A 14,545-nucleotide genomic window follows, 5' to 3' on the forward strand; every position below is an offset into this window, starting at 1 on the left:
AGCCGTCCACGCTGACAGGGGAGCAATAGGCGCTCCCCCCACCCCCCAAGACAGCATGTGGAAGTTGCTTCCTTATTTAAGTGGAACTTGGACAGCAAATTATGTGTTAAAATATTTGCCTACAGCTCTGCTGCCAAGGGGACCCTTTAGGCTGAGTGTTAAATGTTACCCTGCTGCCTGCACGGCACATATCTTAAACCTGAAGATAAATAGTGGCTGCCTTGTGGAATTTGGGGCCAGCAGCGGATGCACAAGCAGAGTGTCTAATTGGGGTTGGCAGGCTCCTTGCCCAGACCCGGCCCAGTCCCTCTCTTTCTCCATCCCACCAGTCCAGGTGTGTGTGAGAAAGTGTTCATGGAGACGTGTCCTTCTCTACAAGCAGGGCCAAAACGCCAAGGTGAGGTTCAGCCAGGGGTTTGACCTCGTGCTCAGGTTCCGAAAGTGCTTCCTCCACGCTGGCCCTCGGGAAACGTGCTGTTGGTGATACTGTGTGTAGGACACATACGGGCTGTTAGGATGGAGCACGTGTTCTCTATTAAAGCAAAATGTTGCTCCAGGATAAACACTTTGCAAGTGGTAGACACCTGCCTGGACTGTGAATTCTGTTGGGAGGTCCCCCCCCGCCGCCCCGCAACTACGTACAGGGGGAGAGCACAGGGCAAGTGGGCTTGTGAATTGTAAACACACCCGCATCGTCTGCACCCGGGACAGACCCCCGGCAGGGGTCACGCTGTTTCCTGGAGGAGGTGGGCTTGTCACTTACTCAAGGTCACACAGGGAGGGAGGGGGGAGCCTGGACTTGAGGCCAGGAATTTCCTCTCCTGATGCAGTGGATCCTTTTGTCTGTATGGACATTTTTGTGCCTTTCAGGGGGCATGTGCCCTGACATTCTCCATCCTCAGGAGCCTGTGAGGCCTCCTGCCAGAACCTCTCGTGCAGTACGATGTCTCCACTCGCGTGTCTGAGCCATGATGCAGCCTGTGTTGGTTTGAATGATGGTAGCAAAATAAGACAGTAACCGTAGCTACTGTTTTCTCAGGCTCATTGTGGGCCAGGTATCAGGCTTTGTATATACTACCTCATTAAAATAATTTAGCTTCATTAAAATTTTTCTCAGAGAGGGTAAGTGACTTATCCACGGTCTCCCAGCTGTTAAGTGACAGCATGTGGATCTGCACCCAGACTGGCTGGCTCCAAAGTGTGGGATTCGTTTCAGTTCTTTCTCTGTCATCCCATGAGTCCCTGGAACGTGACTCCAGCTGTCTGCTGCTTGTGTGTGTCGTTGCTTCATGACCATCTCTCTGTAGGGACAGCTTGGTTCCATCAGCCCCACTGAACTCCTCTACACTTGTGCTCCCGGTGCCCCCTGTTCAGTTGGGTTCTCTCGTCAAGCCCTGTACGTGCCTAGAATTCACTGTCTGGTGGTTCTGATTTCTGCGGAGGTGGCTGGTACGGTCTCCTATCCAGGTCTGATTGCGGGAAAAGATGGGGAGACCGTCCCAGGACTTGCTGGCCTCCAGGACTGATTCTCCCGCTTCCCACTGTCACCTGGCACCAGTCCTGCCCTTCACACCTCTCCCTGTCCTTCCCCTGCACCCTTGTCTTGCACTTTTGCCCACATCCTCCTCTGCCCGCCTGCCCCTGCTCCAGCCTCCTCTGGGCTCCTTGAAACCCTGCAGGGCTCCTGGCTTACCCGTATCTGTGTGTAGCTGTGGGCACAATTCTTCTCGCATTGATGGCCAGCCATACACGAGCCTCACCTCCACCGTGTGAGGCAGGAGAGGGTGGTGTCCATCATGATTAAGCTTTGTGACACATAGGGAATCGGCCTCAGGTGGGAGAATTGACATAGGGTCACTCGTGGGGCAAGGCGGGGGTGTCCTAGAGCTAAGACTGGAACCCGGTCCCCTGAGTAACCCGGCCCAGGCTGCAGGCACTTACCACCTATACCTCCCTTGGGGCATTCATTTCTTCACTGGGCAGTCATTCATCCGCCCCATGTTGATTAAGCATCTTTTCTGTGCCAGGCCTTGTGTGGCTTTGAGGCCACCAAGATGAAAGAGACCGGGGAGCGCCCTGTATGTTGTAACAAATACATGTGTGTTATGCCTGGCACACAGTAGGCGCTCAATCAATATTTGTAGGGTGAATGAAGGAGAGAATGGATGAAGGTGTGTGATTGTAGCCTCTGGGATGTCTCACACCTCTCACACTCTGCCCTTGTTTTCTCTTTCTGGGGCGTGTAGGGGTTGCTCCTGGCTTTCTGCCTCCGTTGGGAAGGTACTCAGCCATAGGGCCCCAGAGGCGGGACCCCCAGTGGTCCCTGGCTGGTTCTCAGGGTGCCCAGGGCCCCCTGATGGCGGGGTGATCCCCACAGTCCTTCCCAGGAAGGAGAAGAGGCAGCCTTCTCTCTGAGGTTCTTTCTGACTTGCGTGCTGGCCGGGGACTGGGGCTAGAGGGGAGAGACCCTCCCTCGCAGGTGTTCTCAGGCTGAACCTCTGTCAGCTGGCCCTGGGGAGCCGTGAGGCCCCGGCAGCCCTGACTCATGAGCTCAAGGAGCCTGGCTGAGAAGGTAAGAAGTGTCCTGTTCCCAGACCTGGCAGCCTGTGGGCAGCCTGGCCCCCCGGGGTGTCTCCCCTTTCCCTTTTTCCTGGCCGTGGACTCAGCCAGCTGTCCCCTGCTCAGCGCTTTCACAGGCATTCCCTTATTGCCCTCCCGTGTGGTGGTTAAGAGTCAGGATCTGTGGTCAGAAGAGCTGGGTTCGAATCCACGCTCTGCCCTTCCCAGTGTGTGTGATTTGTGTGTGGTCCTGAGCCTTGGTTTCCCCCTCTGCAAAGGGGAGGTATCAATTGTATCTCCCTCATAGGCTTACTGTGATGATGGGATGGCAGGATGTGAAGGTAGAAGGGTACCCGCGGTGACGGCATCACTCAGGGTGCAGGTGGCCTAGGGTGGGGAAATTAACTGTTTTCTAATGATAGGCAATAAAGGCTGAGTGTTTTGTTACTGTCTCTCTTTGCTCATAGAAAGTTCCCCAAGCCCATATCTTGGGCTCAGGGACTGTGGCATATGGAGGTGTGGTGTAGTGGGATCAACTGGTGTAGGTGTTCCCTCTTCCTCCTGATTTGAAGAAGTTGTTGGCGGGACGGACTGGCCCCATCATATGTTAGGTTGAACCATTTAAGATTGCCAATTTTTGGCTTTTTTGACCTACAAAGACGGCAACTTCATATGGTTCAACCTAATACTTATCACACAATAAACAGCACTGTAAGCACTTCCCCTCCACCTACCTGTGTTGATATTCAGAGTCTTGTTTCTTTGAAACCAATTAATTCATACATTCACCATTCACTGAGCACTTAACGTGTGTCTGTACCAGGGGCTGGGGAAGACAGTACCAAGCCAAACCAACCACAGCTCCTGCCCTCATGGAGCTTATGGGGTGTGTTCCAGCGGTCTATTGCTGTGCAGCAAACCACCCCCAAACTCAATGACCTAAAGCAACAATTATTAGTTTGCACACTTCTGTGGGCTGACTGGACTCAGTTGGTGGTCTCACTTAGCATTTCTTGTAGAGTTTCAGTCACATGCCAGTTGGGGCTGCTGCCTTCTGAAGGCTTGTCTGGGTTGGATGTCCGAGATGCTGCACTCCCGTGCCTGGTAGCGGGCGCTGGCAGCGGGAGCTCAGCTGGGGCTGTCGACTGGAGCACTTACAATCTCTCCATGTGGCCTGGGCTTCTTATAGTAGGGCAGCTGGGTTCGCAGGGGTCATGTCCCAAGAGACCAAGAGACAAGGGGGAAGCTGCATTCTAGTTTCTGTTACATTCTAGCGTTCGAGGGAGTCACCAAGGCCAGCCAGGCCAGAGGGGAATTGTGGAGGCGACTCAGATCCCTCTTCTTGATGGGTGAGGGCAAGGTCCCCCTCCACAACAGCACATGGGATGGGAGGGGTTGTTGCTGCCGTCCTGGGCAAATGTGGCTGCCACCAGAAGGCAGAGAGTAAAAAATCAGCCTATAAAAGTGTAAGTGAACTTTGTGCCAAGTGCTCTGACAGCGAAGGGAAGGGAACTACGGGGAAGAAATGATGGGGACCTGTGTGACCTTGGTGCTCAGGCCCACGGGGAACAGTTACGGCAGACCTGGAGTGTGAAGAAGCCCTTGGCTAAACAAACTTGAAGTTCAGGGGATTGAACAAAGGTCTGTGGGGCTGTGGAGATAAGTGGGAAGTCAGAGAGGTCAGCAGAGCCCTTGCTGGACTTTGGGGGCTGCAACCAAGCCCCTGCAGATGGCCTTGGAGGGTTGGCAGATTCCTTGACACTCAACTCACTTTTCCATTGAAGCTCTGCTGTGGGGAGACCGTGTAGCAGAGTGGTTAGAGTCAGGAACAACTGTGTCTGCAACCTGCCACTATGGCCTTGCTTAAGCATTGTCACCTCACAGAGCCCCGGTTTCCTCACCCCTAAAATGGGGCTATGATGGTGCTCAACTCATAGGGCTGCCTGGTGGGCTGGGCTCAGAAGGTACCTGGCATGCAACTCGTGCTCAATAAATGCTAGCGGCTCTTGGTGGAGCCCTGGGCAAAAGGATGGGGGTGTGCACATTGGAAAACAACTAGGCTGTGAGTTGTCCCAGGTGGAGGGTGAGGCCGGGCGGGTTGGGAGCTTTGCTAATGGACGGAGAGGCTGGCATTTACGGTGCCGATTCTGTTTCCTGTCCCGCGCTCGTGGCCCTGGGGGAGAGGGCCCTATTCGAAATTGTTTACTTTGGGCCTTCCCTGGGTGGGGCCGGAGGGAAAGGCACCGGCGGTCCGTTTTCGGGACATCCTTCCCAGCCCCGGTGGAAAAGAAATGAGCTCTGCTGACTTTGCCTAGTGGGCCCGGGTGGTTGGAGGGACCTGGGGGTCAACTGTAGTTCAGGCCCAGCAGGTCACCACGTTGGAAACATGAGGCAGCACTTGGGATGGGGGCTCAGGCAGGGCCGGTGGTGGCCGCTGGGCTCTGTGTCCTCTGTGCTTGCTCAGCGAGGACCCTTGAGGGACCCGGAGGCTGGCTGAGGGCAGGACGTGGGCCAGCAGGGTCACCCCCGATGAGCCAGAGCTGGGTCAGGGTACTCTCACTAGGGCCCCGGGGGCCCACTGAGCAGCTGCTCAGGGTGGGCCTGGGAAAGAGGAGATCCAGAGGGTGCTCCAGGGGGGCCTGGCGCCCTCGGCTCTGTCCTCAGGGCTCCCACCTCCCGGCCTTGGGAGTCTGGGGCTCCGACAGGCCCCGGCCTGGGGGAGGGCACGCAGCTCCACCTCAGAACTTGTAGGTTCAATCCCTTCTGTGGCTTTGGGTGGCCTCTCAGAGCCACAGTTTTCTCATCTGTAAATGGAGAAATAACACCATGTACTCTTTTTTCCGATTTAAGGATCAGAGACTGGGGGGCATAAGAGTGCCTTACAGAGCAGAGCCTTGAGCTGGTGGAGGGCTTCCTGCTCTAGAGGTCCTGATTCTGATGACGCAGCAGAGGGGCCCCCGGGGACTGGAGCTTCAGGGACGTCCTGCTCCCTAAGACTCCTTCAGCCCACGTGACCCCTGGGACCTCGGGCGATGAGGTCCCCGCGTCACCCGCCCCTCCCCCCTCCCACCCCTTTCCGTGCAGCCACCTTGCCTTCCCATTAGGAGACAGCGGCAGGGGAGGTGACAGTTTCTTAAAACAGATTTATACTCTTGGATGACTTTATGGGTTTTTGCCTTATAAAAACCCAAGAGTTGACATTCTGATTTATCTACTCCTGAGTCAACAGGATGTACCAGATTTAAAGAGATCAAATGCATTGTACTGTTTGTGGTTCCAGTTGTGGATTAGATGAGCTGTGATGGAAAATGCTGCCAAGTAAATATGGCAAAACAACAACAACAACAACAAGGGGATAATTTAAATATGTCTATTAAACGATGTGTTAAGTAAAGTAGCACAGGCATGGTGCCGAGCATAACTTATTATCTGGAGAGCTGGTGTAGTAGAGAAAGTGGGAATTATGGTTCTTTCTCCCCCCCTTCAGAACATTTTTTTTTATTATTATTATTAAGGGAAGAGACTGTAAACTAGGAATTTCAGAGACGGGCGCTTGCCCGTGTAACCATGGTTGTATGATGACTTATAATATTGAAGGCTCCAAATGATAGTTCTCATTTCTTTGCTTTCTCTTTCTCGCTGTCACCACAGCAGCAGATCAGATTTCCTGAGATAAATATGCTGCCTGACTTTTAATGGGATTTCTGTATTGCCGGGAGTTGGCATGTTCTGATGATAAAAGAACCTAAAAATTGTACATCCCTTAATTGGTAAGAAGAGAGATGTTTTGATGGGCCACAAATGGAAACATTGATTTTTACTGCCTCTGTGCAGTTCCAAGCGGCGTGTCATGCCACGTTCGCCGCCACGGAAGGCGGCAGCTGGCTCTCCAATGAGCTGATTTGTGTTTGTAGGTTGCTGCTGTCGGGTGCTTGGAGGTGCATGTTCTGTGCAGACGGGAGAAACAGAGCCCTTATAGCATTATCTATTTCTGAATAGAAATATTTATAGGACTGTGACTTCGACCTCGAATGAAATGCATTCTTTGCTTCATTTCTCTTTCTTGCTTTGGCGACCAGTCCTTGGGGGTTTAAAGGTTGTGTGCTGAAGCCTTTTCCTGTAACTGTGATGTTATGGGTGACACACACACACACACAAACACACACACACGTGCATACACACACCTTTGCATATGCGTATATGTTTGCATCAATATCTTTACACAAAATAGAGATTTCTCTCTTTAGTTTAAATAAATGCTAGTTTCTGCACAGATAGATCTGTTTTCCAGGACAGACTGTGGGAAGAGACAACAGGCACTTTGATTTTCCAGTCCAAGTCTCTGTATTTTTTTTTTTTTTTGCGGTATGCGGGCCTCTCACTGTTGTGGCCTCTCCCGTTGCGGAGCACAGGCTCCGGACACGCAGGCTCAGCGGCCATGGCTCACGGGCCTAGCCGCTCCACGGCATGTGGGATCTTCCCGGACCGGGGCACGAACCCGTGTCCCCTGCATCGGCAGGCGAACTCTCAACCACTGCACCACAGGGAATACCCGAGTCTCTGTATTTTAATGGGCAAGTTTAATCCACTGACATTTATTGGGATTACTGATATATTTTGTATGTAATATTTACCATGCATTTTTTGCACTTTGGTTTACAAGTTTTTGTTGGGTCCTATTAATCGCTCAGATTGAGGCTGTTCTCCATTTCCCCCAGCTGTGCAGGGAAGTGCACTAGGCAGGAGTCAGGATGTTGAGGTGAACATGTGTGCAGGGTGCTGGGGATGTTGCATCCTTCTGTCTGGAGGCCAGGTGCCTTACCTATGAAAGGGGAATAACAAAGCTGTCCCTCTTTGCGGGCAGGGGGTGGAACCGTAAGATAGCTTGAGCCCCCGTTTAGCTCTAGGATGTGTGAGACTGTGAAATGGGGCTACGTGTGTGTATTTGTGCTTTGTAAACGCACAGAACGCTATGCAAATGCAAAGCATCGTTATCGTAATCATTAACTCACTTTTCTGTACAGTTCAACAGCTGGTCTGCGCAGTGCTAAACACAGAATTGGTATTTTATTTTAAAGAAGTTGGTCAAATGATTCCAAGCCTGGTTCTCACTGTCTAGGCTGATACCGGGGCACAAGTGAGCGCTCAGGGGCATTTTAAACAGCAATTTGACTATCCGTGGTCCTGCAAACACACGTGCTTCCTTGATTCCAGAATCAGGACATCTTTGCAAAGAACTGAGCCAACATCTCCACATTGGGAGGCATGTTATGTGGAAGGTGAGCCTGGCTAAGAGATCTCCCAGCTCTAAACTTCAAGGCTTTGGGGGAAACTAAAAGTTCAGGTGCATTAGGAACAACTGATGGAAACTCTAGAGAAATGTGTGAGAGAGCTGGGTTTTTTAGGAGACAAAATGCTAAGGTATTTTCACCTCCCTGATGGGTCATGACCCCCAGCATCCAAGCACAGAGGGAAGATGACAGGACATCCCTCTAGAAGATTTGCACCAAGAATTAAATAATCTAGCTGAGAATTATGACACCACATGCTACAAAAACCCCCGTATTTTAGTATACTGAGAGGTGTCAAGAAGAATGGACCCTGGGAGGTAGAGTAATTAAATGTATCTTCGTAAATGCAGGGTGATTCTTTTAAAATCCTTTCCCCAGACCCCGTCAGCTGACATGGACTGTATTCTTCCTGTTGGCAGGAGGCCTAGAAGGAGAGCCAGAGTGTGATCGAAAAACCAGCCGTGTGCTGGAAGACAGGAACAGCGTGACAAGTCAAGAGGAGAGAAATGATGACGATGAAGACATGGAGGATGAGTCAATTTACACCTGCGATCACTGTCAGCAGGACTTCGAGTCTCTGGCAGACCTGACGGACCACCGGGCCCACCGCTGTCCTGGAGGTAATGCTAAATAGCACCGGGATTCTGACAGGTGGTTATATGGATAATTGGACATAGCAACAGCTTGAAGCCTCAAGTGAGATTAAAGAATTAATAATGTAATTTTACAGTTAATGTCATTTTATTGTGGTGTCTTGGGTACCCTTTTAAATAAAATTAAAAATGAAAGCAACAGCTTTCCAGCAGGCAGGAGTTAGGCGGAGGTGCCCTGTCCTTGCTCCCCCAAACTGCATTCCATAGTATGTGGGCCATAAATGGGTGGGTCTGCACCCCGGATTTCTGGAAGGCCTTTTGGAAACCCAGCAATTAAGAGGTCATTAGTGCAAAGTTAAGCAGCTTAAGTGTGGAAAGCTGCATGAAGGAGTGAGCTCTGAAGCAGGGCTTGTGATGGGATGGGGAGAATTTCAAAGGCCAAGAAGTACCCCTACAGAAAGGGACTCAGTTCCACCTCCTCACTTGGCCTTCTGCTTCTCTGGGTAGGAGAAGGGTGGCTGGGAGCAGTTTCTGACTATAGCAGTTTGACTATAGCCCTGTGTTCTATTTACCAGCTGCCTCAGAGAAGGTGGGCAAGGCCACAGTATATAGGAGCGATTTAAGACTTGACGAGTTGAGTGTGTCTGTGTGTCTGGGATACGTGCGGTGTGGGGGGTAGGGGAATGGAGGCATGCATATTCCCGGGAGTATGGCAGCCATGCAATAGGGATAGGGGTTGACGTGTTTCCAGGCTCTGAGCAGGGAGTCCAGAGCATTTGTGTGCCTTAAACAGCTATCCTGAGACATCTCCGTCTATTGTGATTGTTGATGAAACCCTTTGGATGCCAGTTTGTGGGAAGAGGACCTAAAATCTCAGACCAATATTCCAAGGAGGACCCGACCCCTGTTTTGCAGGGGGAATGTGCTGGTAGGAGATAGGTTGGGACTCAAAGTCTTGCTTCCCCTGCCTTTCATGCCATCTTGGAAGATTGAAAGCCAAGTGTTTTGGAACTTTGCTATGACTTTTCCTCTAGTGTCATCTGTACCCGCACAGCCCTGGGTAGACCAAGTGTTCATTCTCGCCCTCTAGAGGGAATAGATATCAAACACAATAGACCCGGCAGCACTCCAAGTTTTGAACTTTTTGGGGCTCAGCAAACCAAACCACAGTCATTTGGAATTTGTGATATTTCAATCATTGGCAGAGGCAACGGCCAACTTATAAGCTTAGAATCAGAATTAGAAGGGACTTATAGGGTTGGCTTTTCCAGTCCTCTTATTTGCTGGGGGGAAATACTGAGGCTTTGAGAGAGAAAGGTGACTGCTTAACCAAGGTCACATAGCAATTTGGTGACAGAGCCAGGACCTCCTCAGGACCCTGGGCTATGGACTCTCATTCTTGGACCTGAGAAAACAATAGATGCTAGTGTAGCTCTTGATTTAGCCAAGAACTGAGGTGAAATCTTAAGTATAAAAGAGTGAAATATTGTCACTTACTTTAAAAACAATCAGTTAATTGATCTTCTAATTGAAAGCTATTCTCTTCATATTCTATGTGAAAGAATACACTGTTCTCATCTAGTTGTTAAAGCAGGGCCCCTCAGGACCACTGCTAAGTGATGCTTTGTAGAGTTTCTGCAGCTCTTGGAGTGAGGTCCTACCCCTGGCACTACTTAGGCTGTTCCTTCCTCCAGTTTTTCAGAATCAAGGAGATTCTCATGTCTCTTACCACACTTTTGAGAATGGTGGTATTTCTAGGTGGAGAAGGGAAAATGTGAGACTTTAGGGCTATAAATGGGGGTCTGTATTGGAAATTATAAATGGTAGCTAATTGTTCTTCAGTCCTGGGCAGGACTCTCTTCCCAGTGGTGGTCTCTTCACTCCATAGCCTCAGACTTTGGCTGAAATCATGGCAGCCCCATTTGCAGGGTCTCAAGCCATCTTTATTGATGCTGCTGGTATCCACCGATTCCCCTGCCTGTTTCCTGACAGGACCCCACTAACAACCTCCACTGGTACATGGGAACCAGGAATATCCCCAAGCCCTGGAGCATTGGATGGGAGTCAGAGATTCCTTGAAAGAGTACAGGAAACGACCTCGTCTAATAGCATCCCCAAGAAATTCCTTACCACCCAGTAAAGGAGTGACCCAGCGTGGGTGAGTCTCCCTAACATGGGAGAGATATGTGAGGAGCTCTTTTCCCCCAGTTCTTAGGATTACCCAGGGACAGGACACACCTTTGGGAATTGTGTGCGTATTTTCAGAACCAGTCCCTATCTGGACACTTCCACATCCTTGGATTGTGCAGTGGTGTTCAGACTGTGTTTCCAGAGGTGTCTCTGAGGCTCTTGGGGTCGGTATTGGGGCCTGTCTGATTGAGGGGCTCTGACACCCACTCCAGTCAGAGCTATCACCTGCTTTATCCATTGGGCTATAGTGTAAGATCTTTAAACATTGGCTTCTACTTTAAAAGTTTGGAACTGGTACAGAAATGCAACAGCAGGCCCTCCCAGGCCAGCCTCATGGGTCTGCTGGATGCTCATCATTGATCACCCGGTCGCAGTACTAGGGATGATACAGGTGGGCGTTGCTGCCCCATGGAGCGTCACTCTGGAGGGAAAGGTGGACACTTGGCAGCCCAACAAAGACCATTTCAGACAAGGATTTCAGAGAAGGCCCTGCTCTGCTGAGGCCGGGAGGGCTCTGGGTGCTTGCAAGATGTTTCTGAGGGAACAAATGAGTCTTGTTTCAAGGGAAGGCGGGACGTCCCTGCCGTTGAGGATTTGGGCCCTGAGGGCAGTGCCACCTGTCCATTGGAATCTGGCTTTGGGTGTGAACGACACTCACGCCCCGCAGAGGGCTGCCCTCCCGGAATGTGAAGGCGGCACACCCCTCCCCAAGCAGGGCGCCCGGGAAGCCCAGCCCTTCCAGATGGTCAGCGTGTTGGGAAGAGGCTGTGTGTGTGGGGGTGGGTGTGTTTGTGGGGACCATCTCAACTGTGGTCCTTTTATTATTATTCTTTTATTGAAGTATAGTTGATTTACAATGTTGTGTTAAATACTGCTGTATAGCAAAGTGACTCAGTTATACATATACATTCTTTTTCATGTTCTTTTCCATTATGGTTTATCACAGGATATTGAGTATAGTTCCCTGCGCTATACGGTTGGACCTTGTTGTTTATCCCTTCTATATACACCAGTTTGCATTTGCTAATCCCAACCTCCCAGTCCATCCCTCACCCATTCTCCTCCCTCCTGGCAACTGCCGGTCTATTCTCTACGTCCATGATTCTGTTTCTGTTTCATAGATAGGTTCATTTGTGTCATATTTCAGATTCCTCGAATGTGGTCGTTCTTTGAACTGCTCTAGCAGAGTGAGCTCCGGGCTCTTGCTGTGGCAGTTGGGGTGTGGGTGAGGACACTGCCTTGTTCCATCGGAATCTGGGAGAGTGGTGTGAGGTCTGCAGAGTTTCTGGGGTGGGGATGTGGGGATGCTCATCATGGACGGGGAGCCTCCTGCTGGAATGACAGTGATGGTATTCATCAGGAAGCCCCCAGGTCCCCCAACCTGGAGCTGGGACTGTCTGCACTGAAGAACCCTCATTTCCAGAGGTTTCGTTGTCCCTCAGCAATAGTTGGCAGTGCTGGGTCCAGGAGGAGTTGTTGAAGTGTGGACCTGAAGAACTCAAGACAACTCTATCGAGACCTGTTCATATTTCTCTCTCTCTCTCTCCCTCTGTCTCTCTCTCTCTCGTTGTCTCTCCTTTGTGTCTGCGAGAAACCGACCTTAAACCCACAAGGTATCAGACATTGCATCTTTATGACACACAAAACGAAACAAGCAAGAACCAGTTCTCTCTGCCGATGCTCCCACCCCCAACAGCTGTGTGATTTCTCTTTGTTCCCCTCCAGCCCCTGCCCACAGGATAACAAATGCTTACATGCCTGGAGTCGAGGGCACTTAGCGTCTTCCACTTGGCATTTGTTACTGAACATTTTCTGAGTGGATTCCCTCGTTGCCACATGGTCTTCTCCATTGGGGGAGCTCTCCTGTGCAGCTTGGGTTGCTGGCACTCGGTCCACATACAAAAAAATATTAAATGTCGACTAATATGCCAGTAGATCAAGACTTTTGCAGCAGAGTAGATAAAGTCTGACTCGATGTGTGATGGGCTTGTCTGTTCCTGATGGAGAATCGTTTGTGGGCACCAAGTGGGGAAATGTTTGGTGGCCGTCTGAACTGATGATAGAAAGTCTCATTAATTTTGGTTCTACCAACTTGAATAACATCGGGAACAGGGAGTGAGCTGAAGTTTACGTTGACACAGTTTGTGCAGTGTTGGTCGAGCACCTTTGGGCCCTATAAACGGTTGCAGGGGAGGTTTTCCATCATTTTCTAGGAGCCAGGAGGATGTCAAGTGCCTTAGAAAGTATCTCTGGGAACTTGCTGGGGCACCGTGGACGCAGACATGAGAGGTTTGATTTACCCAGGGACTGATTCCAATTTTTCATGTGCTCATTGAAGCAGGTCACCCGTGGACCTTCAGTCTGGATTCAGGTGGAATGTTTCCCTGTATCCTGGTATAAAAACTACCTTTTGGGCTTCCCTGATGGCGCAGTGGTTAAGAGTCCGCCTGCCAATGCCGGGGACACGGGTTCGTGCCCCGGTCCGGAAAGATCCCACATGCCGCGGAGCGGCTGGGCCCGTGAGCCATGGCCGCTGAGCCTGCGCGTCCGGAGCCTGTGCTCTGCAAAGGGAGGGGCCACAACAGTGAGAGGCCCGCGTACCGCAAAAAAAAAACCACCAAACAAAAAACTACCTTTTAAGGATACTCTGATTCATACTGAGAGCACATCGGCCCAAATTAATGAGGTTGACTGCCTGAGGACGTTTGGGTGCTGCATCTATGCCGCTATCGTGCTTTAGACCCACCTTTCCTGACTGTGTCGGGAGCAGGTGTCAGCAGGGCTGTGCCTTGTGTTGGTCTCGAAACAGCCTGGGTCCCCAGGGCTGGAGCACCGGTGGCTTTTGCAGGTACCCGGCCTCTTCGCCGAAGGCACTGCTGGCATGATTTGGGGTTTCATTATAGGTGGGGAGAGGCAGATGGAGTCTCTTTAGAAACCGGCTTCTCACTTGCTCCACAGAATACGAATTGTCATCAGGACCAGGTAGGAGCCTTGAAGTATGCGGGGTTCCTGCCGCCCTTGGGGACTTGAAGGGGGCTGCTGTCCTGACACTCTTCATATATTGAGCACCTGTCACGTGATAGGCTCCATGGGACTCGCCCTGGAATGTGCCCCCTGCAGCCCCCCCATTGCTCTCTCTGCAGCTCCTGCCCCACTCAGTCCCTAGTGCTCACCAGATTCTGTAATTATTCCATGATCATTTTCGATGTGTTTATCACCCATGTCCCCTGCTACTATCAGGCTTCATGAAGACAAGAGTCATGTCTGTTTTGCTCCCTGTTATGTCTTAGGCCAGTGCCTGGCACACAGTGGTGCTTAATAGATGCTTGCTGAGTGAAGGAATGATCTCACCTTGTCTTTACAACATCCCAGCCGGGAGGTCCTATTTTTCTTTTCTTTCTTTCCTTTTTTTTTTAGAATTATGGGACTTCTCTAGAAAGAGGTGACAAGCTGTTTATTTTTATTATTAAAAGAAATTTTTTGGCCACGTCACGGCATGTGGCATCTTAGTTCCCCTACTAGGGATCGAACCCGTGCTCTCTGCAGTGGAAGTGCAGAGTCCTAACCACTTGACCACCAGGGACGTCCTGAGGTCCTATTTTTCATCATTCTTCCCCATTTTACACATTGGACAACTGAAGCTCGGAGGTAGGGGATCTTGCTCAAGGTTACAGAGCTGAGCTAAGATTCGAGGTCTCAACAGCTTGTGCTGAGAACACAGATTGGGGACGGTGAGCAGTGTCTAACTAACCTCCAGACAGCACAGCTTTTTTGAATGCTCAACTTTATTTTATTTTTATTTATTTATTTTTGCGGTACGCGGGCCTCTCACTGTTGTGGCCTCTCCCGCTGCGGAGCACAGGCTCCGGACGTGCAGGCTCAGCAGCCATGGCTCACGGGCCCAGCCGCTCC

The 14,545-nt window shown here is 50.9% G+C and overlaps 1 protein-coding gene across 1 annotated transcript in view; it reads left to right on the plus strand.

The window, feature by feature from the left end:
• The window catches only part of ZNF423 (zinc finger protein 423), a 329,315-nt gene that overhangs the window by 98,994 nt on the left and 215,776 nt on the right, over positions 1 to 14,545 (plus strand). Inside the window, exon 3 of the mRNA XM_004264880.3 lies at positions 8,270 to 8,470. Within this exon, the coding sequence (XP_004264928.1) occupies positions 8,270 to 8,470 (201 nt within the window). The remainder of the gene's footprint in view (positions 1 to 8,269; positions 8,471 to 14,545) is intronic.

This window comes from Orcinus orca, chromosome 20, assembly GCF_937001465.1.
Source record: "Orcinus orca chromosome 20, mOrcOrc1.1, whole genome shotgun sequence".
NCBI classification, from domain to species: domain Eukaryota; kingdom Metazoa; phylum Chordata; class Mammalia; order Artiodactyla; family Delphinidae; genus Orcinus; species Orcinus orca.